At 42.7% G+C, this 22,713-nt stretch overlaps 1 protein-coding gene across 2 annotated transcripts in view; it reads left to right on the forward strand.

Moving 5' to 3' along the window:
• IMPG2 (interphotoreceptor matrix proteoglycan 2) overlaps nucleotides 1-22,713 on the forward strand; it is a 901,957-nt gene that overhangs the window by 756,497 nt on the left and 122,747 nt on the right. For both annotated transcript variants that reach the window (XM_069637266.1, XM_069637267.1), the window contains 3 exons: nucleotides 6,611-6,821; nucleotides 8,525-8,713; nucleotides 11,219-11,420. In XM_069637266.1, coding sequence (XP_069493367.1) covers nucleotides 6,611-6,821; nucleotides 8,525-8,713; nucleotides 11,219-11,420 — 602 coding nt within the window. The remainder of the gene's footprint in view (nucleotides 1-6,610; nucleotides 6,822-8,524; nucleotides 8,714-11,218; nucleotides 11,421-22,713) is intronic.

Genomic DNA, 22,713 nt, shown 5'->3' on the forward strand with positions numbered 1-22,713 from the left:
GCCGGCCTGATCTGGATGTACCAATTTTGTTAAGACTTTCTCCAACCTGCCCGGCAACACTTTTGAAAGTACTTCACAGTCAAAGTTGATCAAACTTATTGAGGACCGAGATCACTCCATGTCTAAGTGAGGGTGGAAGCCTACCCTTATCTCTGCAGTGTGTGTAAGTTGTCTTCAGCAAGTCCAAACCCCCTTCAGGCATTGGCCTATAAAATTCTATGGTTACAACGCCCGGACCTGGGCCTTTTCACATATTCAAAGCACGCACAGCTTTTCGAATCTCATTGATTGTTATTTTTCTTTTCATAATCACCTTTTCATCCTCTGACAAACATTCCAAAAGTTGACTTTCCAAGTATTCATGATTTAAAACTGAATCATCTTTCTGAGTTTCACTGTGAAGCCCCTTACACAATTCTCTACATTCATTTTTAATCTCTGGTGGATCATAAGTTATATGTCCCCCTTTTTTCTCAATCACACAAATTGCCTTGCTTCCATCAACCACTCTTAAATGATGTGCCAGCAATCGGCTACATTTCTCCCCACCTTCATAATAGTTTCATCGTGCCCTAAAAAGTGCATGCTCAGCCAACTCACTCAGGTCCTTATTTAACCCATATTTCAACTTTTTAAGCTTTAACTTTTTATTTTCATCTGGCAATCTCATCACATCTTTCTCCAAATCCTTCACAGTTACGCTCAAAGCAACAAGTTCTTCATTCTTTTCTTTTTGTTTAATTCCAGAGAGCCCCATACACACTCCTCTCATCACACATTTGAAGCTTTCCCACACTATATCCACCTCTACTTCACTTTTCATATTAAATGCAATGTATTCCTCTGCCTCTCTCACTAATATCTCCCTCAATGTCTCATCCTTCAATATTGAGGTGTTCATTCTCCATGTGTGTGATCTACGTGATGAATAATCTAAAGTTAAACACATCAAAAAGGTAGCATGGTCCGAAATCATAATGTTCTCAATCTCACAACTTTTGACATTCTGCTTTACTAACCCAGTTGTCAATATGTTGTCTGTCCTGGAGTAAACATCATGTGCCCCTGAATGGAAGGTGTATTCACGACCTGTCGGATGTTCCAATCTCCACACATCTAGTCAACTAAGTCTTGCATGAGTAAGCTTAAAGCCTCTCTGTCTTTTTTCCTCCCATCTCGAAAATATTGAGAAAAAAAGTGTTGTCCCACTTAAAACATTTGAAGGCAGATATTGCTCTGCTCCAGGAGACTCAGTTGGTTGAAAAAGAAGTAGAAAACATATGTAGGGGCTGGGTAGGACAGATGTTCCATTCTTCATATTCTATGAGTTCCAGTTTTGATTTTGCTACGGAAAAATTTCCCGGGAGTGATTTTGTCTTAAAAAGAGGGATGGCTGGTTTCAGTGTCCTTACGAATACAGGATGTAGTAATGACAATTTGTAATATTTATGCACCAGTTGCGAATGGTAGTGCATTTTTAAGCAGTGTAGGACAACACTTACTAGACACAAAGGACCGAAATATATTACTAGGTGCAGATTTTAATGTGGTATTAGACCCTTTCCTGGACAGGAGTAGTCAACATTTTCGTGTGAGGTACCTGAGGGCGTCCTCTCTTCTTTTTCCCCTGTATCCTTCTCTCAGGTGGCCAGGGAAAGGCCATCACTTTTGGATCCCGACCCTGAGGGTGGAGATATGAGGGAGGATCACCTAGGTGGAGGGAACCTGGGGAGCTGGGAGATGATGTCCTTGAGTGAGACATTGGGCCTCATTACGACCCAGGCGTTAAGGGTTAACGCCGTCGTTAACCCTTAACGCCTATTTTGATTTTAACGGCTGCTTTTAGCAGCCGTTAAAATCCATGGCGCTAACCCGCCATGATGCTAATTACGCCACCGTAATTTACGGTGGCGTAATTAGCGCCTTCCCCACTCCCATTATGCCCTATGGGGCAAAAATGGGAATGGGGAAGGGAAAATGGGAAATGGGGATTTACCGCCCCACTCACTTTGGAATGGGGCGGTAAATACGCCATCCACCATGGTTAAACGTAGTTTACACCATGGTGGTAAAGTTGGCATACTTAGCGCCTGGGTCGTAATGACCCCCATAGTATCCCCCTTTCTCTTTCCACAATGAGCTCTCTAGCCCTAAAGTCATTGTATTGTATTGGAAACCCTTTCCCTCCTTCCAAACTGTCCCACAGAAACAACACCTTAGTACTAGGACGAGGAAGAGACCAACTAGGAGGACACATCCTCGTTTTACTGATACACACAAATATCAAAGACAAAACAGAGTTATGAATGCTCCTTTTATTAAATCAGACAGTTCCAAACAGATGAGGGCTATGGAGGCATACCAATGGAACCGCCAGGCTTGTCTGATAAATAGCGTTCTCCATAGTCAGGCAATGGAACTCAATGACCCACACCTGGGGTCAGTTAGCACATCTGAGGGATTTAAAAATGCCTGCTGTTTGGGAGCAGAAATACAGGCTGGAGGAAAGGAAGCTGGAGACCCAGATGCCGGGAGCGGTGTTGTGCAGGAGTTGGAGATTCCAGAGCTGTGGTCGGCTGTGCGAGGGTCCAGAGGTCCTGTTACCCTCCAGAGTGGGTCTGCTTCGTGGAAGCTGTGGAACTCCCATTAACCCCAGCCACTGTTGCGGGACGCCAGGAGAGCTAGCGGTGCTCTATGCGGAGGCTTCATTGAAGAGGCAGATTCTGGGGAAGCCGAAGAAGCCTGGAGAAACCTGTAGTGAAAGACGGCGAGAGAAGGACGTTGCCGTGTGCGACTGGTGAGTGTAAAGCAGTTACACACTCATGCCGGGGCGCTCCGGTAATGCATAACAAAGTCCTTTGTGAAAGTCTATTGAACTGAAAGTAACTAAAAGTACTTTTGAATGCCGGCACACATATTTTAAGATACAGAGCGGACTGAAACTGATTGAAAGCACTTTGTAATGCCGCACAGAATACAAAGCACAGTGAATACTCATAAATTGAGTGAAAGCAAAGTATTGCATGAGACGGAAATCAAGGAATGCATTGCATGAAACAAGTATTGTCAATGTCAAGAGAATACCAAAAATACCAAAAAGGTTATGAAAGTGAGAAACCAAGCATTGGCCCAAAGTTAAGAGTGGCCCATGAAACCAGTATTGGCAAGGTTTAGATAATACCAAAAAGGGTATGGAAATGAGAAACCAAGTATGAGCCCAAAGTTAAGAGGGGCACAGGAAATACATATTAGCAAAGTCAAGAGAATACCAAGAAGGTATAAAAAGAAGCACTCAAGTATTCTCCCAAAGCCAAAAGGAGCCCAGGAATAGCAGGCTAAGAGGAAACCTGTGTTTGTAAGAGCCAGAGGAATACAGAAAAGAATAAGAAAGTGCATATTGGCCAAGCAAGTCACGGTACAGTGTCTGAAGAGTGTGACACTGGAGAATCAACTAAACATCACTGTCAGGAGGAGACAGTGGCCAATTGTTTATAGAAACAGGAAGAAGTGGTTTCAGTTGTGTGACCTGTAATGGGTGGACCGTGTGGTTTGACAACTGTGCCTAGACCCAGTACTCTTCTTGGAAAGAGCCATAGAAAGTAAATATAAAGAGGTCTACGTTCTGCAACAGCCTAAGATGAGAAATTGAAGTTAAGAAACAGAACTGTCTAAGTTAACTGGTACAAGATACTAATCTTAAAGGAACTGGGAAGTGTCCCAAAGAAATGTGTTATTTTTTTAAAGCTGGAACACAGCTTTGTACTCTTGGTGAAGGGGACCATGAGACTTTGTGAACTGTGTTGAACTCTTGAGGTAGCGAACCCCAAGACTTTGTGAACTGTGTTGAACTTAGGGAAGCTGATCCTAAGCCAAGAGCTGGAAGGAGCTCTGAATTTTCTTTTGAACGCTATTCGTTTGATGCTGACATCCCTACACTTTGTATACAGTTAGTTGTGAGGGTAAGTATAGGTTTTGGACACAGACAGACATTTGATTTGGACATCGTGACCCAGACTATCCTTAGTTTTCTTTAGGTAGGGAAATCCCACCTTACCATAGGGCAAGTTAGGCCTTACTCCATCCGACATTTAAGTTAAGTAACACTTTTTTATACATTTTGTAACTAAATTTGAATCTTACTCCATGGTGCCTGATATTGTAATATCCTCCAAATTCCTGCAACCACCAGCCAAAACTTGGTGCAACACCAACTCTTACTATATGGCCCTGAAACTTCCCCCTGGCTGGAGTTTGGACAAAGGTTTGCAGCTGTGATACCCAAATGGTAGTGGTCCATGACTAGTTAGGTTTTCCAGCCTCACTTGGACCCTGCTGAGCATGAGAAAGCCAGACAAAGTCTACATCGGGCCTAGCAGCCATTTTGTGATACCTACCCCATGTGAACAGAGCTGCAAAGGCTGTGTGAGAAAAGGAGAGTTCCACCCTGTCCATTTTGAACATTGTGGTGTTAAGGGTGTTGTTAAGGGTGTTCTTTATTGTATTCTGTTTTTTAAATGTAGAAATATATGTGGTCCTTGCAAGACCTTGTTATAATAATAATAATTCGGCATTTATATAGCACTAAGAACCCTCAGGTATCTGAGCGCTGCTTATTATTACCCACGGTGTGTGGTGCTCATTTATCGACCTCGGAAGGATGAAAGGCTGAGTTTGGCCCTGCCGGGATTCGAACCTGTGTTAGCAAGCTCTGCACGGATGTCAAAGCGAGCGCTCTACTCGCTGTGCCACTTGACTGGTTAAATAATTGTTATTATGATTATTTGAAAAAAGAATGTTACCAAAATCGAGATATATGTGTTTTGTGTATTCATAGGAGTAGAAGTACATTTTTGCATGTGTATATCTCAATCTATAGTCCACATAGATTTTTAACCAAACATTCAGGACTCATCTCAACTTTTTTATGTGGTGAAAGAACATGGGGATGACCTGAAAGAAATGAGCAGCATCAAAATAATTGGATGGCAGCCTCTTCCAGACTTTAACGCTGGAGTTCTCAAGTCAAGTATATTGATCACCTTATACACCATGCAGAACAGAGATAGACAATTGAATTGGGCAGTTGTCTCCTCCTTAGTGGATTTATGTTGAAATTCGGCCAACAAGGTAGTAAAGATTAAAACATAGATACAAATAAGAGATTTATATCTCTTAATACTCTAACATTATCAACCCCTCTAGAAGCCCTTTTAATCGATAACCCCTGAACGTTGCTAAATGTAACAGTAACACCGCATTTCAGATAACTTGAGGAAAAGGGATGGTTAAACAGCCTTGCAAGGCAAAATAAAAAGTATGAAAGGACTTAATCACGTTCAATTTCATTCACAAAGGTGATGTTTTTGAGGAACTTCCAAGGAACGCAAAACTATCAGTAAGATGATTATGCCATAGGAAGCCTTTTGCTCTAGAGAGGCAAAATAAATCTGACTAGTCCCTGAACCGTTTGGATCATTTTAACTTTCGGAAGAATATGAACAGGGAAATTATTTGAGACAGGACCATTGAGCAAATTAATTCTCTGAATACAACTAATCAGAAAGATACCATTATTTCAAAGAATTCAAACTACAATGCCACTAGACAGACATATTGAATGCATTCCACAGGGGTCAGAAAGAGTGCTATGCATACATTAATTCTTCGGGCTGACTTAATCAAACACTGTTAGCCTTAGCATAGTTAAAATAATACTTGTTTATAATACCCTGTATGTTACTCATGATTGAGTGGGTGACAATTATAATTTTCCTGTTCACCCATCTATTGCAATCAATCCTGTTTTTTTATTATCCTCGCTCTTTTAGTCTGAATGAATCCATGATGCCATTACTACCTCTGAATAAGGAAACGCGTCAGTGCATAAATAAATGATGATGTTGCCATAAAACCAATTATTAGTTAGTATCCATTTAAGAGACAGCTAAGAGTACATTTGCGCTTCTATTACCCTTTAACCTTTACGGTCATGACATGAGAATAACAAAGGATTAAAACATACAATTCCTTCTTTTTCCAAATCCTTTGGGATCCACTGCTCTCTTGTGAAAATGTTTCATTGAATGTGTCACAAGTGCAAGGGGGTCACTTACCACTCTTCCCCACCTCACCAATATCAGCATCACCGTATCTTTCAGTCCCTCCAACCCTTAAAAGGCCTCACATCGTCAGGCCAGCCACATTTTTCAACATAATATGTTTCTGTGAAATACTGTGTAGAAATATTGTACAGTGACACTATTGTTCTTTATGTTGTTGTTAGTGCTTCGGTTCACCCGTGCACAATGCTCAATGTTGTGCTTTTTCAGCATAATGATCGTTATATGTGAAAAGTGCGCTAGTGCGTTTGTACTTTGCCTATATTAAGTAAAGCATTACAAATATATATAAACATCTCCCTTGGCTAGTATAGACCTCCTGTCATGAGCCCAGGACAAAAGGTGTAGGTGATGGATTGCTTGCCCACCATTGGCTCAGTGTGGGTGTAGCAAAACTGTATGGATTGTGTTGAAGAAGTAGATGTGAAGTGTCACATGTTTATTCGATTTTATGATGTGTTTTTAATGGAATCTTTTCTTGAATCTTTTAGGAGATCAGGCGGATCCTTGCAAATTTCAGGCCTGCAATGAGTTTTCAGAATGTGCAGTGAACCGTTGGAGCGGGGAGGGAGAGTGTGTTTGTAATCCTGGGTATATGAGCACAGATGGTTTGCCCTGTCAGAGTATCTGTGACTTGCAGCCAGACTTCTGTCAAAACGATGGAAAATGTGATATAATCCCGGGACAAGGAGCAATTTGTAGGTACGTTAATTGGCTATGCCCTTCTTTGACTCTGCCCTCACCTGTGTTCAATGCATAGTCATACTATTATTACCTTTCTCAATAAATATAATAGATAACATCATCACAATGGAGCCCCTGCTCTCAACCATGCTATAGTAAGATTTCACCCAGTTCACTGTCATTTTAGAACCCCCGGTCTGACCTCTAGGCACTCTGTATCGGAATGATGGTGATGTTGTATTAACTGTACACACCCCTCAAGTTGACCTATTAACAGATTCAAGCCACTCCAAACACGGAGATACATGGGAAACAGTGGAAACAAGAAGAGGGTTAATGCTAATCATTTCATCCTTCAAAGCATGTCCCTGCTTGACTCTAACACAAAGGTTGCAACCCAACGCATTCATCGTGACACAAAATGTATGTCTATGCAGACCGTGCTCCAGGGAGCATAGGAGGACTTTAGAATGAGCAGTTCCTTTATTGTAGCAGAACCATCTTCAACTTGAGTTGCTGGACATAGAATATCATGGTTTGTGAGGCCCATTTGAGACCATGTAACAAAATCCATGTCAGGATGGGTAGGGAGGGTGACAACATTTGCTTCGGTTAATATTAGACTGCACAATGTATAGTTGTTTTTTACTTTTTATGTATTTGCAAATTGTCCACTGGAAGATGAAGTTATTTCTTTCAAGGGTCTTGGCACTTTTGATCAAGTGCTTAACTTGAGATTAGAATCCAGTTCTCCCATTTCCAAAGTCTGTAATTTGGGCAACATATCAAAACAGAGACCTATTCTATCACAACAAATTCCAAGCTACAATCATTAGGTTTATCATGCTCTTCATAACAAGGGATGTCAGAATCACCGCAGCAGGACAGGGTTGCTTTGACAGACTGCAGGCCTATGACCATATCCATTGAGGAGCTTTGCTTGACTTTATTCACAGATTTAGACATTATGGACACAATTCTGAAAATCTAACGTAAATCAAAAAGGGTCTTTTTTCATTTATGTCAATTTTAGAACTACGCAGGTCAACTTATTCTCTGAGGTGAGCTGTCTATTTTAGGGTGGATGGATAGCACCTCAATAGATGCTCTGGTCAGCCTCCTTGCATTTGTTAGTGTCGGGAGTGTGCTCCCCAAACTAATGTATCATAGACTCCCAGCCCCAATGTGGATCCGGGGAACACATTTCACAGTGACTGTTAAATGGTAGGGGAAAAACATTTCTATCCCTGTTTGAGGGATAGAAATGTAAGTGCATGACAAAGTCACAAAGGACCCTATCCTGTAATGCACAGCCCTCCACAATTATTCCAACCATTCACAGGGGAATGTCTTCATTTTCTTTGCATTTAAAAGAGCACCCTGTTTTTGAATACAGGATTTCCTTGAAAATGTGTAGAAATGCCCCACATTATGGGTAAATGCAAAAAGGGGTAAAAGACAGCATTTGAATCACACATTCCACTGTCCTCTGAGAATAGGATGCATCGTTTTTTGCACAATCATTTGTTTCAAAAATGTTTTTCAGAATTTGTGCTTTTATGACTCATGTCAATGCCAGATTGACCTGGGAGGAGCAGAGGTCTGTTAATTTGATTGGCCTCACTCAAATACACTACATGTAGTGCCTTATAGATACAATAAATGGATCGATGTTATACTGCTGCTTAACGAATGCTCTTTTTACTGGCTGGTGATTTCAGATGCCGTGTAGGGGAAAATTGGTGGTACAGAGGAGCACACTGTGAGGAATATGTATCTGAGCCTCTTGTGGTGGGTATTGCTGTCGCTTCTGTGGCTGGATTTCTCCTGGTGGCGTCTGCAGTCATCTTCGTCCTAGCAAGGGCTCTTAGAGGACACCACACGAAGAGCAGCAAAGATGACTCTTTAAGGTGAGCTCAGCCTCATTGCATAACCATAGCTGGTTGCTCTTGCTTTTATGGTGGAAATAATGTGAGATCATGTGTTCTGAAGCAATGGCTATTGTGGCAGGATTGCACCACTTCAGGTCATTTTGTCCTCTGCAATTCCAAGAAACTGGAACATATGTATGAAACTCAAATTTCATTTGAGTTTCCTCTCTTTTGCTAAAAGTTCCATTTTGAAATTTTACAAAACACCTTTAATCATCTGAAAAGAACACTTCATGTTTGTCAGAAATGTATGTGTGCAACTTGAAGCTCCAAAAGTAGACCGCATGGTGAAATCTGTCTTACCACAATGTGAGATTGCTGCAATCCACCCATGCAAATGCATGGGTTTTGAAACACTTTGAGCTCACATTGAATTGTAGTAGTACCAATAAGTCCTTTCTATCTAAAAAATACATCAACCTGTAATGAATAAGAGTATATTGTTGCCGATATTTTTAAAACAGTAACGTTGGCCATCAATGATACATTGCCTGTGTTTCATGACCCCATTGAACTACGCTGCGTGTCTGTAAGCTCCTTTCATCTTGGGAATGGGAGCACCAATCCTGATCATATTGCTAAGCTTATCACTAGATACTGAATGGAACTGTCAACAGTGGAACCTACGATTGTACGATTTCTGTGAATGTGGTCTAGTATAGTACATTACTTTATGGAAATGGAAATCGATTGCTCCAACCAGCTGCCTAGGGAGAAGGCAGTGGTAGTCTCAACGTAACAGAATCTGGCCCCTTTTTCTGGGAATTGCTACTCTTGGGAAATAGACCAACTTCTCACTTTATGAAGATATCACTCCCTGTAGTGAAACATTTATATACTATGAACATTTATTGATTCTTCGTAGAAATCTATTTTACATCAGAATCTTTAGCAAAACATACTTGGACTAATTATATGTAAAGTTTATAAAAACTATGCCTCATACAGAGTATGATCAAGAAAACTGATGTGTCCCAATCTCTTATCATTAAAAAGTATCATATTGCGAATTAATGAAGATGCAAATGTAACAGTTGTCTTTGTTAGCATGCGATGCATGCAATAACCATCATACATGGAATTTGTTTAGTGATCCACCTTCATTCATGAACAATTAATGAAATGTTTCCAGTGACTTTCACGAAATGCCAGGGAATGCCTCCTTCTCCTGCAGACTTTCGTACCATCTTAAGGGAAAAAAACGAATACACGTTTGGTCCTCAATGCCATTAAGTAAAACTCACGCATCTCGCATTCTTCTGAGAGACACAGGCCCATGATGTATGACTCAATGTCAGAGTCTCGGGAGCCTCACACTCCGTAGCTGTTGATATCCACAAATCTCATGCAAACCTCTAAAAGCATAGTCTGCTGTTTATCCCTTCCTAAGAGTGGAATTACTTCTTCAAGCCAGTAACCACCGCCAGGTTTTAAATCAGTGAATACTTTCTATGTCATAGCTGATTATATTTGAACCACTCTCTATTTCGATCTCATGACAAAAACATATTCTGCTCTCATCTGCTCCACTTAACAGCTATTCATCTAGTCAGTCACCTAAAGTGTAAGCTTCTGGGAGGCTCGGCCACACCACAGTTGCTAGCTCTAAGGTTACCTGAGTGCAGTGCTTTGGGTATCTTTCACCCATTCACATAATAGTCGTTGTAATCAGGCAAATATTTTCGCTCTCATGCCATGGCTGGGTGGCGGACATGAGCTTTAACGGCCCACCAGTCCGAGCTTTGGTAGGCCCGAGTAAAGCCGTTAAAGCCCATGTCCACCCCCCGCCCCACTCTCCAACCAGGGCGGGAAAGCTATTTGCCGCCATTGACATGGAAAAGGGACTACATCCCTTTTCAGATGACAGCAGCCATTGAAAACATGTTCCAAAATCTCTGCAGTCAGCCGAAAAGGGACATAGTCCCTTTTTGATTTCAATGGTGGCAGCCAAACGGGAGGAGCTCACAGACCAGAGCGCAAGGCTCCGATCCCACAGGTAAGTGGGGGACTGGGAAGTGGAATCTGGTGTTTTGGGGCAGTGGGGAGGCAACAGGGAGGTGTTCCCTGTTGCCTCCATAAATTAGAGAGAGAAAAAGCACCATCTGGTGAAGGGCCTCTGGTGGCTGGAACAGCAGGCAGGGATTGTGTATTCTCGCCCGCTGTTCCAGCCACCTGATTTGCTGGCTCACCCTCCCTCGGTGCGAATGCTTCTTCTAATGAGTGATCTCATTGCCCCTCATTTGCATAAGGCACTTTGTCAAATCTCCATCTCAAGCAACTTAAGCACAAGTCAATTTCAACAGGTCAAAACCAAGGCTTTTCTTCTTTATTTTTAAGTATTGACTTCGTCATGTGATAAGATTAGGTCTGATGAACACAAAAAATATGTACTTAATAACATGTACTCTATAGATGTTTTGTTGAAGGTATCTCTAAAAACTGCCTTTCAAATACTATCAATGTGGATTGTCTCAATTCCTTTAGTAGACCAAGTGACAGCTTGTCATCAGTGGAAAATGCAGTGAAATACAACCCTATGTATGAAAGTGATACTACTGGATACAGCCATTACTACAGAAGATACCCTCAGCTAACATCCAACAGCTCTACGAGTCCGGAAACATCATCGGATTTCAGCAGTGAAGAAATAAGGCACATTTACGAAAACAGTGAACTCAGCAAGGAGGTAAGTGGAAAGATTTCCCCAGTCCCAAGCCATTGGATCATAATGGGCCTCATTAGAAATGCTATGGTTTGGTAAAAAACAGTGATGAAGTGATGGTAATTCCATAAGCACCAATTTAACGCCACATTACCAAACTGCCATACTATGAGTTTAGTGGTAGCAAGGTAGATTTAGCTCTAACAAAAAATTGGATATAAATCTACCTCCTTACCACCGAAAAATCAGCAGATTTACTGTAGGTAATTCCACCAGCGGTAAATCCATCCCAAAACCCTAAGGAGTTGTATGAAATCAAAAAAATGGAAATCAAAAAAATGGGTAACTACTACCACTTTTGATGCCATGGTAACTCCACAGGACCAAGTGGTGGTAACAGTAATTGGGTTTGGTGGTAATTCAACAGATTTACTGCAGAAATACCACAAAACTTGTAATGAGGCATTGTCGCTTTTATTATTGTATATGTGTTGTTTGGATTTTATAAAATGCCTTATTTTTATTTCATATTTTGTATAATTAAAGAGGACAACATTTAATCATAATTTTGCATATCTATCTATTCATTCAAACAGTTTCAAAATAACATCAAATCCTTTTAGAAATTACAGCCTTCCTTGATGGACCTAAGTGGTATATTCCATTGTTAGTGTTGTAATTGCATGAACATTGATCATACGAAAACAACCGAGTCTGGCGTAGGGATTGAAGGAGCACTATTCTTTCTTTAAACAGATAATTGTACTGAAACCAAATAACTGTGGGACTTTGGCAGACTCCTCAACTAATTCCCCACTCCTGAGTTCATCTTAGGTTGAACCTTTCTTACTTTCTCAACAGACCTTCAATAACGTCTTCAAACCAATAACCATCCCCAATAACAAAATGATTTTTTTTATGGACCTATCAGAAGGATTTCTCTTTCCTTACTCTGTGGTGAATCTAGTCAATTGCTGGACTTGTTCTCTTTCTCATTCCTCATTTCTAGAGTATTCCTCATTTCTAGAGTCCTTCCATCAGTACCATAAGATTTGTTTAACTAAATGTCTGGGCCCTTCTCTGTCACTCAGAGACTCTGTGGTTCTTTCAAGAGTTCTCCATCTTGTTTGTGGGTGATGGTGGGATACAGCCACCTCCAATACCCTGGCAGTTAATGTAGATGTTGCTGTGTCTTGGCCACAAGTTGCAGATACAAGTGACGTTTCTCCTTTACTTTATCACAGAGTGAACTGGTTTTCCCTGTTGCAGTCTCCACAGAGGAGTTCACAGGGCCCTTATTACCTCCCTTCCTGGGATCCTGATTTCTACCCTCAGTGCCTCCCCCTCTCTACTCCTTTTCTGGTACTGACCCTCCTTGATGACACCCTCTATGCTAGTTCTTTATCCCACCAAGTAAATGCATGCGGTCCTGGATTTAGATGTCTTAAGTGCACCCTGTCACTGAATCATTTGTAATTGACAGCGGTCATGCATCTCCATGGCAGACATTATTTACATCAATCCATAATGATCGGGTCAGGTTTTTGAATGTGAAATAATCAGGCTGAAAATCAGGCAGATTCCAGCACCTCAGTCGCATAAAGATTCAATGAGAGTGGAGATGCAGGTGGATTTGTTGCATTAGGGGGCTGGGAGACAAAAGAGGACTTTATTCTCTGCAACCCCAATCATTGCACAGATCGTAAATTGCTGGCTGAGGCCATATCTTCACAAACAAATTACGTTTTGCTCCCCCACTGGCCGCATCAACATGAGACCCACTCTGTCTCCTATTATGAATATTGTATGGCAGCAATCTGTGTATCCATTATTAAGTTGTGCCAGCTGTCCAGGAAGAGTGTGTTCTAGACTTAGGGAAGATAAGCAACCAATTTTGCAATTTAAGTGTCTTCGTTTATCATGACTTCAGAGTTGTTAGGTGGTCAAAGGGATCTATGTGGTTCCAATTTTGAAACTGTTTTGTTCGTACACATGAAACTTATATTAATGGCACAGGCCCCATCTTATACTTCAACTTCCAACTCACTTCCAAGTACCCATATTCTTGTACCCTTTCTGTATTTTGTCATTTTTTCACAATTGATTATGAAATGCATTTTGTATTTTTTGATGAGCATAACATACTCCAGTTAAAATGGCAAGTGGGAGTTTGTAGCACATTGCTTGCCCACTGGGACAATAAAGGGCACTTCTACCTACATTTTACTTCAGTTTTGATTGTAGGTTTTGCAGCAAGTTGGTAACATAGTGTCTAGTGCGGTTTGCGGTTGTCCACGATTGTCTAAAGTTGTTGTCGTCATTGAGAGTGCTTGTAATGGCATTTCCAATATCTGACTTTGCAGTAGTGAGACATACCTTAACCTTATTTTTTGTTTAGATTTAATATGTTGTATTTGAACGTGTTAGTACTTTTGTGGGGTTTTTTTCTTTTCTTTTGTGTTGTTTTAAGTACTCTAATGTTAAAGCAGGGGGGACTCATCAACAAACGCAATGGGATGTGACGTCGCCAGAAATGAGCTTATCAAGGTGAAATATGCACATTTAATTAAATTGGCTTTGCAGAACCACCCAGATTGCACGGGACGAATGGAATTTGCGTTTCATAAAATCAACACATACACCAAACCAAGAAAGGATAGTTTCTTCTAATGGTGTCTTTGAAAACGTTAAGAGGTGTGCATGTTTTAAACTCAAAGAACCAATACAAATGTTTTCCCTCGGGCTTGCAATACCGAAATGTGACATTTCATCTTTAGTAGTTTGTTATTTTTCATCAGGTTATAGTGTGGTGAAGTGTCTGCAAACCTGACGACTGCGGTTCGATTCCCATATTGTTTAGATTATGTTGTATTTGAACGTGTTAGTACGTTTGTGTTTTTTTCTTTTCTTTTGTGTTGTTTTAGGTACTCTGCTATCCATATGAGCCATGTTTGCATGTTGTTGGATATTATGACAATGAAGCAGGGGTCAAGTCCTAAACGTTAAAGCAGGGGGGACTCATCAACAAATGCAATGGGTTGTGACGTCGCCAGAAATGAGCTTATCAAGGCGAAATATGCACCTTTAATTAAATTGGCTTTGCAGAACCACCCAAGTTGCACGGGACGAATGGAATTTGCGTTTCATAAAATCAACACATGCACCAAACCAAGAAAGGATAGTTTCTTCTAATGGTGTTTTTGAAAACGCTAAAAGGTGTGCATTTTTTAAACTCCAAAAACCAATATAAATGTTTTCCCTCGGACTTGCAATACCGAAATGTGACATTTCACCTTTAGTAGTTTGTTATTTTTCATCAGGTTATAGTGCAGTGGTGAAGTGTCTGTCTACAAACCTGACGACTGCAGTTCGATTCCCAAGGTCGGCTTTAACCCATGAATTCAGCAAGGATGTTCAATGCTTCTAATGTTAGATGGGGGGGTTCTGAGTCCACCCTTTGAAAAAATTGAGTGGACTCCGTCCCCCCACGTGTTCCCTCGACTTGATCCCTGAAAGAAGGTCCTGGAAGGCTGTATCTGTGGGTTCACCCTTCGGGTTATTGGTGATAGAAGCATACTATTGGTTATTAAAAGTATTACTTTTGGGCAGGCTGGCTGTAGCTAGCCAACTAAAATGTATTGAACAAGTATGTCAAGTATGTGACTTCAATTAGAAGCGTGGAATCCCGGAGACTATAAAAGAGAATACATCATAGGGTTCCCTTTTTGAAGCCAGTAAATACGGCATAGAAAAGGCCGGGACAAATGTTGGCCCAGCTCCATAATGATTTGAACACTTTTGGGGTCTTCTCGGGGAATTAAAAGAAACACAGTTTGTTTCTCCTTTTATAGTCAAAGAAGGGAAGGAAACAAATCACTAATGCAGATCCAAGCAATTAATGCTCTGAGGAAGGTCAGATCCTTGGAAACTGTGGCTCTCATGCCCAGATTGGGTCCCCCATTCCATCTCCAGACTGTATCCCTTGCCTGTAACCCTCTGTTTGCCCTCCTGTATCCTTCTTGCTCCACTCCTAATAGTATATCTTTCTAATTGTATCCATATGGGGAGGAAGGATAGCACAGGGGCAACACATTTGTCTTCAAATGCAGAACCTGCACAATCGCTGGATTAAGCGCGTTATAAAAGAACAATTATAATTATATTATTGAATCCTATTATTCCAATGTTGTACAATTCCCATTGCTTTCCAACTATCTTTTGTGATAAATTCTGAAGAGCTATCACTAAACCCAGACTAAAGTCTCGTCTCATATCGCCAGGGGGAGGCAGTTGCTAGCTGATGACCAGCATGAAGGTGGTACATTGAGATTTAAGGAAGTTCATCTCACAACTTCTCATTGTGTTTCTGCCTTACATTAAGGTCTAAAACCCAAGGGTAAATCACCAACTCCTTTAATAACCTATTTATAAATCTGAACATTCTAAATTAACAAACCAGCTTATGTTAACTGATCATACAATAAACCAAAACATTATGGACTTCTAGTCCCATAATACTTATGGTATTGGGACGAGGAAGAGTGCTTCATAGGTGAAGAAGCAGAATGAGCAGTCTAGTTGTTTTGGCAGAAAGCACCTGAGCAGCACCTTTAAATATATTTGGGCTTCAAGAGCAGGAGCAGAGGAAAGTGTATTACAGAGATTAAATCGAAGCTGAAATGTTCAAAGGAGAAAAAAACGAAAGTTATTTTACCGAAAATAACTTTCGGTTTTCTCTCCCCCGGACATTTCATACTATCCCTTTGTACCCCACCCCTTTACTAACCTGTGGGCAGTAAACCTCCTTGTGTGCCGCTGTCTCCTGCACCCCTTTGCAACACTGATTCCCTTCACTTGCATGGATGGGCACGCGCTGCAGGTACGGCTTTTTCTTTTTTTGTTTTCTTTTAACTTTATTGTGACAGAGCGGGGGACACCCCAGCAACCGCTGCTGACATGACAGTGAACAAGGGCGCAGGGACACCGAATGGGGGACTTGTTCAAAGTTTTCTGCCATATGTAACTTTCGCACGCCCAGAAATTCGGCCAAATCTCACATTCAGTTTTTTATTTTGCTTTTTTTATGTATGGCTTCTGATGGAAGTTGATGGTGCAGTTGTGGCGGTTGCAGGATGCTGCGCGGCAGATGCTGTAGATGCTGGACAAAGACTGATATGTAATTGAAATTTCTCTTCTGTGAAAGGGATAGTGAGCTAAAGAATCTGGTTGAGACCCTCCGGGATATAGGCCGGTAGAGAGGGACTCCCAGGACCCCCCATTGTTTGTGCATATTAAGTAGCTTTGGGTTCTCACCCTAAATTACTACGGAAATCCTGACATGAACCCCTTGCTCACTGTTCCTAGAGAGGTACAGCTCCACCTCACTGACGAGGCCCAACCAAGCTGAAATATGTGTCTGGGGTTGCTGTTGGTACTATTGTTCAGAAGAGAATTGCCTGGCATTTCGGTGCTGGACTGCCGTTGGCAGGACAAAGACTGATATGTAATGGACATTTCTCTTCTGTAAAAGGAATACTGAGCTAAAGAATCTGGTTGAGACTCTCCCGGGGATATCGGCCGGTAGAGAGGAACTCCCAGGACCCCCCACTTGTTTGAGTGTAGAGGGTGGGGCACCATGGCTATGCAGAGAATGCGCAGCGGAAGGCAGTTCTGAAGTAAGCCGAGCCGTGTGGGAAACGAGCTCCTGACACGCTGTGAACTGCTCCGGTACTGCGGTTGCACCGGAGAGCACATGGAGCTGCCAGAGCTCCTCTGAAGGACTGTGTGGACCATAGCAGTCAAACCGGAGCTCGAAGAGGTAAAGCAGGCCCCAAAGAGATCCACAGCAATGCCATCGAGTCAGAAGGATACACCAAGGCATACCAGTGCGTTGTCCTGAAGCAGGTGACCCCGGGGCTCTGCAAAGGAGACCGCTAGGTGAAAGTAGTAATTTTGAATACCAAATGAATGAACAGAGGCAAACTGGGCGCAACTCTCCTAATAAGGGATTCCAATTAGGGGACCATTGTAACACGCATTGCCAAAGTCAGAGAAGAGGAATATCAAGGCTAACTGGGCACAACTCTCCTAATAAGGGATACCAATTAGGGGACTATTGTAATCCGCATTGCCAAAGTCACAGGGGAAGTATATCAAGGCAAACTGGGCACAACTCTTCTAACAAGGGATACCAATTAGGGGAAAATTGTAACCCACATTGCCCAATCTGTAGAAGAGTGATACCAGGGCAAACAGGGTGCAACTCTCTGAGTAAGGGATATCAATTGGTAGATAAATGTAACCCGCATTGCCAGCAGCCAAGAGGTTGCATAACTAGAATACAAAGCCAGCAGGAGCAAAGCCCTCCTTGTGTGAGAGACCAAGGGGGGAGAAATGTAACCTGCATTGCCTACAACCACAATGCAAGCAAGAGAGCAATAATTCTTTTATGGAATATCAATTTGGCAACAGATTTAACCCACTTTATTAAGAGTCGAAAGACTATAAAGAGAAGTAGTTGTTTGTCAAAATCGTAAAGAGATGAAAGGGTATCTACCCGCTCTCCCGAACCACAGAAGCTGAATAGATCAACCCTCCCACCGTGGTTGGCAAGGACGCCTGGAAATTAGTAACACAGGTAACCCCGTGGCAGCCAATGGGGGGGAAGACGGAGTTAGGAAAATGATGTGGAATGATAAAGGGAAGGTGGGGAAGAGAAAACATGCATATACATAGCAAGCAATTCTATTGACAACCAAAACTCCTAAACCTGCACACCTAAGCCTGTACTCCTAAACCTGACCTCCAAAACCTGTTCAGTCCTACTCCAACCTTATTCCTGCCTGTAGGCGTATTCTTTGTAACATAGCAGGTGTTTGAGTAGCCCAAGCCAAAACATAAATGCACATACAACAATGTGTTCGGTACAAGAAGCATAACAGAAAGTAGCACCCAACAACAAACTCATAGTGTCACGATGCAGGACATGGTTTTAACTGCAAGCATTATGGCAGAAACAAGGGAAGGTCCCTTTCATGAAAACACAAGACACATGGCCCATTGGGCACGCAAAGGCAACAAACAAACATTGCAAATCATTACATTTAGCTGTGCCACTCTCCCCTTGTCTGGAGAAGCACCCCTATATGGCATGTAATGTTCGAAAATAAAGTATCATTAATGTTCTTTCTCAGCACGTAAGTCGTGCTCCTAAACCTCATGGGCATAAACGCTGTAAAGCAGAGAAGCGTGACCTTAACTTCTCTCACTTCGTTTCCTTACAAGTTAACCTAGCGTACGGTTGGCACGCACATACATTTTCCCATTGACAAATAATATAGACGTGAGCACACAGTCCCTCAGAGGGTAATAGACATCAAGGCACTTATCTGTGTGTCCGGGTGCCTCACGAGGTCACCCGGACCCTGGAGAATGGCGCAGAATATAGTCGGGGCAGCCACTGTTCACGCCGCAACCCAGGCTCCTGAGCTAGCATGATGATACAGCCGCTTATGATCACCGTTGCAGCCCGGTCTCCTCAGCAAACATACCCCTGGGGTCTCAATAGCCCGCAAATCTGCTCGCCCACAAAGTACACCGCCGCCGCCCGTGCTGTTCATCAGTAATTATTCGCACCGAAGCAAGGGCGGTTGACGGTTTAAGAAGTCATCTGATTGCAAAGCTGGCTTGCCGCACGTATGCTCTGAACTACACAATGCCCCACAGCCTGCTGGGAATTGTGGTTAAAAGCCATTTCTTACCCATTACACGCCTTCTCTTGCCCCAACACCTATTCCTGACAGTACCTCCTCCCCCATTGCTCTTCCCAAGACCTGTTTTCTCCGGATGGTGCAAATGAAATTGTCTTACCAAATGGGGTGCATTAACAGAACTGTCTGGTTGCCAAGAACAGTCCTCCGGACCATAACCGGACCATTGAATTAGATACCACAACCTTTGCTGTCTTCGCCTTGAATCCAGTATTCTTTTTACCTCGTATTCCGTCTGACCATCCTTGGACAGTGCTGGTAGCCTCTGCACACACGTCCCAGGAACTGCAGCTTTAAGCAAAGACACAGGGAATACTGGATGTATCTTTAAAGTTTGAGGCAATCGAAATTGTTCATAGCCACCGCAGACACACACTTCACAATCTCATACGGTCCAATAAACTTGTGTGTGGACAACCATACTCTGTCTCCCACCTTATACTCGAAGTACTGGAATCTTTTCTACCTCAGGTAAATGCTCAGGCAACATATTTTGCACTTGTCCATATAAACATTCATTAGGCGCTATACCCAGAGAGGTATGCTCTGTATTATTGTATATGAATTCTGCTAACCACAATGCTTGAACCCATGAGTCCTATCATCATTCAGTTCAGATAACAGTGCAGATATTGTTCAAGAGTCTTATTGACCGTCTCTGTTTGACCATCTGTCTGGGGATGGTAGCTTGTGGATAACGCACAATCAAATCCTAACATCTGACAGAAGGCACACCAAAACCTAGAAGTAAATTGGGGACCTCTATCTGATACAATACTTCGAGGCAACCCATGTAATCTGACCACATGTTGCAAAAATAATTTTGCCAATTTCCCAGCTCCTGGAATTCCTTTACAGGGCACAAAATAAGCTTGTTTAGACAAATAGTCTACCACCACCCAAATAGTGGTATACTGCTCATCAGGAGGCAAATCGGTAATAAAATCCATAGATATATGGATCCAGACCTTCTAAGGAGCGGGCAGTGGCTGAAGCATCCCTGCTTTCTTGGTATGGTCTGTTTTACTGCGTACACAGGTTTCACATCTCTGAATGTACTTAATAGAATCCTGTCTCAAACCTGGCCATCAGAAATACATTTCCAGCATGTCTTGTGTCTTTTTACTTCCAGAATGACCCGTTAAAGGGGAATTATGACACCAATGCATAGCTTTCCTTTGTAAATCAGGAGTAGGCAAGTATAACCTTCCCGCATAGTAAGGAAGACCATCACGAAACATTTCTAAGGGATCTTCCACTCCCCATTTTAACCTCTCCTGCTTTCTCATTTCCTGCTTTACTTGTCTCAACAATCTGGTCATGACCGCTCCTACCACCTTCTCTGCTGGAATGATTGTCTTTTCCTATGTCACAATATTGTCTAAATTTTGCTGTCTTGACAAAGCATCCACTTTCCCATTTCTTTTTCCTGGTCTAAAAGTCACCAAGAAGTCAAACTCGTTAAAGTACTGCGGCCAACGTAGTTGCCTGGGGCTCAAAGTGTGTGCTGTTTTAAAGTACTGCAGATTCTTATGATCAGTAACTGTAACGCTCACCTGATTCCCACGGAGGCGCAGGTCTGGCTTCGAGTGCTGATGCTTCTTCAATGGTGAAGCGCAGGACTCTGAAGATGGACAGGAAGGGCCCTCTACTCTGGCTTCTCCGGCTCGCAGAAATATTCCCCTGTGTGTGAAAAGGGGGTATTACCTACTGACTGAGTTATGATCAAGCCTCCCACTTTCTTCCAACCCTCCACGATACCCTTCCACGATTCCCCGTGAAGTCTCACCTTGGGGTCAGGAAGGATGAGCTCTCCATCCTGCTTCTGATGCAGGGGCGCGTTGAAACCCAGTTACTTCACTGGATTGAGGATTGATGGGAGTTCAGGTAAGCTTGACTATTCAGGTAAGGCTCTGTAAAAGTTCTGTTGCAAGTTCAAAAGTCCAAGCTTAATAATAATGTTCATTGTCTTTTTGCAGCAAGCGCTAATGCTTATGTCTTTTTTCCCCTTAGGGGCCGGGGTTCGGAATGCCTGAGATATGGCACCGACCCGAAGTGAAACGTGCAGTTCCAGTTCCAGTAAATGGCAGGTTAGTTCTGGATGAGCGCTCGGGAACTGACTTTGCATACGCTCATTCAATGTCTTTGTCTTTTTTCCCCATAGGGGCTGGGGTCCGGAAAATGCCTGGAAGCGGCAAGACCCGAAATGAAATGAGGTAAGTCTTATTCCCTTCCTTCTCTCACCTCTTATTCTTGTCTTTTTCTCTAGGCTCTGGGAAGTGGCTGTGTATCCGGATGATCGCTGCTGAAGATGGAGGAACCCAGGAAAGGTGAGTGAAATGCAGCGCTGCAGCGATCGTAACAAAATGCTTTTGAAAAATAATGTCTTCCCTTTCAGGATCGTCGGTGATGTCTCCGTGGTGCAGATTTAGCTGGTAAGGTCTCTTGTTTTCCTTTGCAGGTGACCCAGGATGCTGACAGGCGTGGCTGAAGTCCAGATGCAGGAGCTGACACGGTGAGCGTCCAGCTGCGAGGAGCAGAACAACGCGAAGCGTGAGTTGCTGATCGGGTGTGGTTTAAATAGCTTTGGAAGAAGTTCCAAGTGTGTATCCTTCCTCCAATCAGGTATGTATCCTTCCCCGACCACACCCGGTTGGAAAGTAATCCCACAAGTAAAGTAGTTCCATTCAGGCCTCAAGAGGGCCTGGATGTGGCAGCATGGTCTGCATCAGGTTAGTGCACATTAAACACTTGAACACATGTCTAGCTTTATGAGCCTGGCGCCTAAGGCGCCAGGACAGGGGTTCAACATGAGCATGGCACCTAAGGCGCCAGGACTGAGTCCAAAGGGCCCCAGCTTGGGCCCGCTGGTACTCCCCTGGGGGAAATGATGCCTGCCTCTGGGGTTGCTGGGTCGGACCTGGCTCCTTGGAGGTAGGCATCATGACAGTACCCCCCCTCAAGGCCCCTCCCAAGGTTCTTCCCTCCGGGGGTTTTGGCTTGTTCGGAAATCTCCGGTGAAACCTTTGTACTAATCGAGGTGCGTGGACATGGTTACTAGGCTCCCACGATCTCTCCTGAGGTCCATATCCCTTCCAGTCAACAAGATAGAAGAGTTTCAACTTTACCACCTTGGGAGTCTAAAATGTCTTTAACTTCGAATTCTAATTCCCCTTCAATTTGAACTGGATCTGGAGGCTTGGAAATCGGGTTCCTGGTTGTACGGGCTTCAAAAGTGCTGCATGAAAAACTGGATGTATACGCATGTTGGACGGTAGATCCAGTTTAAAGGCCACTGGGTTGATTATAGCCTTGATGGGATAAGGTCCTATGAATCTGGGATTGAAGGTTCGCGGGCCCTTGAGGGATAAGTGTTTAGTTGCTAGCCATTGTAATAACAAACAGGGTATGTTGTTGGGATAAACAACCAAGGGAGAGCACGGACAAGCCGTTGGATTTCTTTTAACCGTTAAATATAGATCAAGGATGGTAGCACAAAAACAACGGTTTTGTAGGGAATAATATTATTTTTAATACTTGAAAAAAAT

The sequence above is a fragment of the Ambystoma mexicanum genome, chromosome 7p (assembly GCF_040938575.1).
Source record: "Ambystoma mexicanum isolate Mex_15411 chromosome 7p, UKY_AmexF1_1, whole genome shotgun sequence".
NCBI lineage: Eukaryota > Metazoa > Chordata > Amphibia > Caudata > Ambystomatidae > Ambystoma > Ambystoma mexicanum.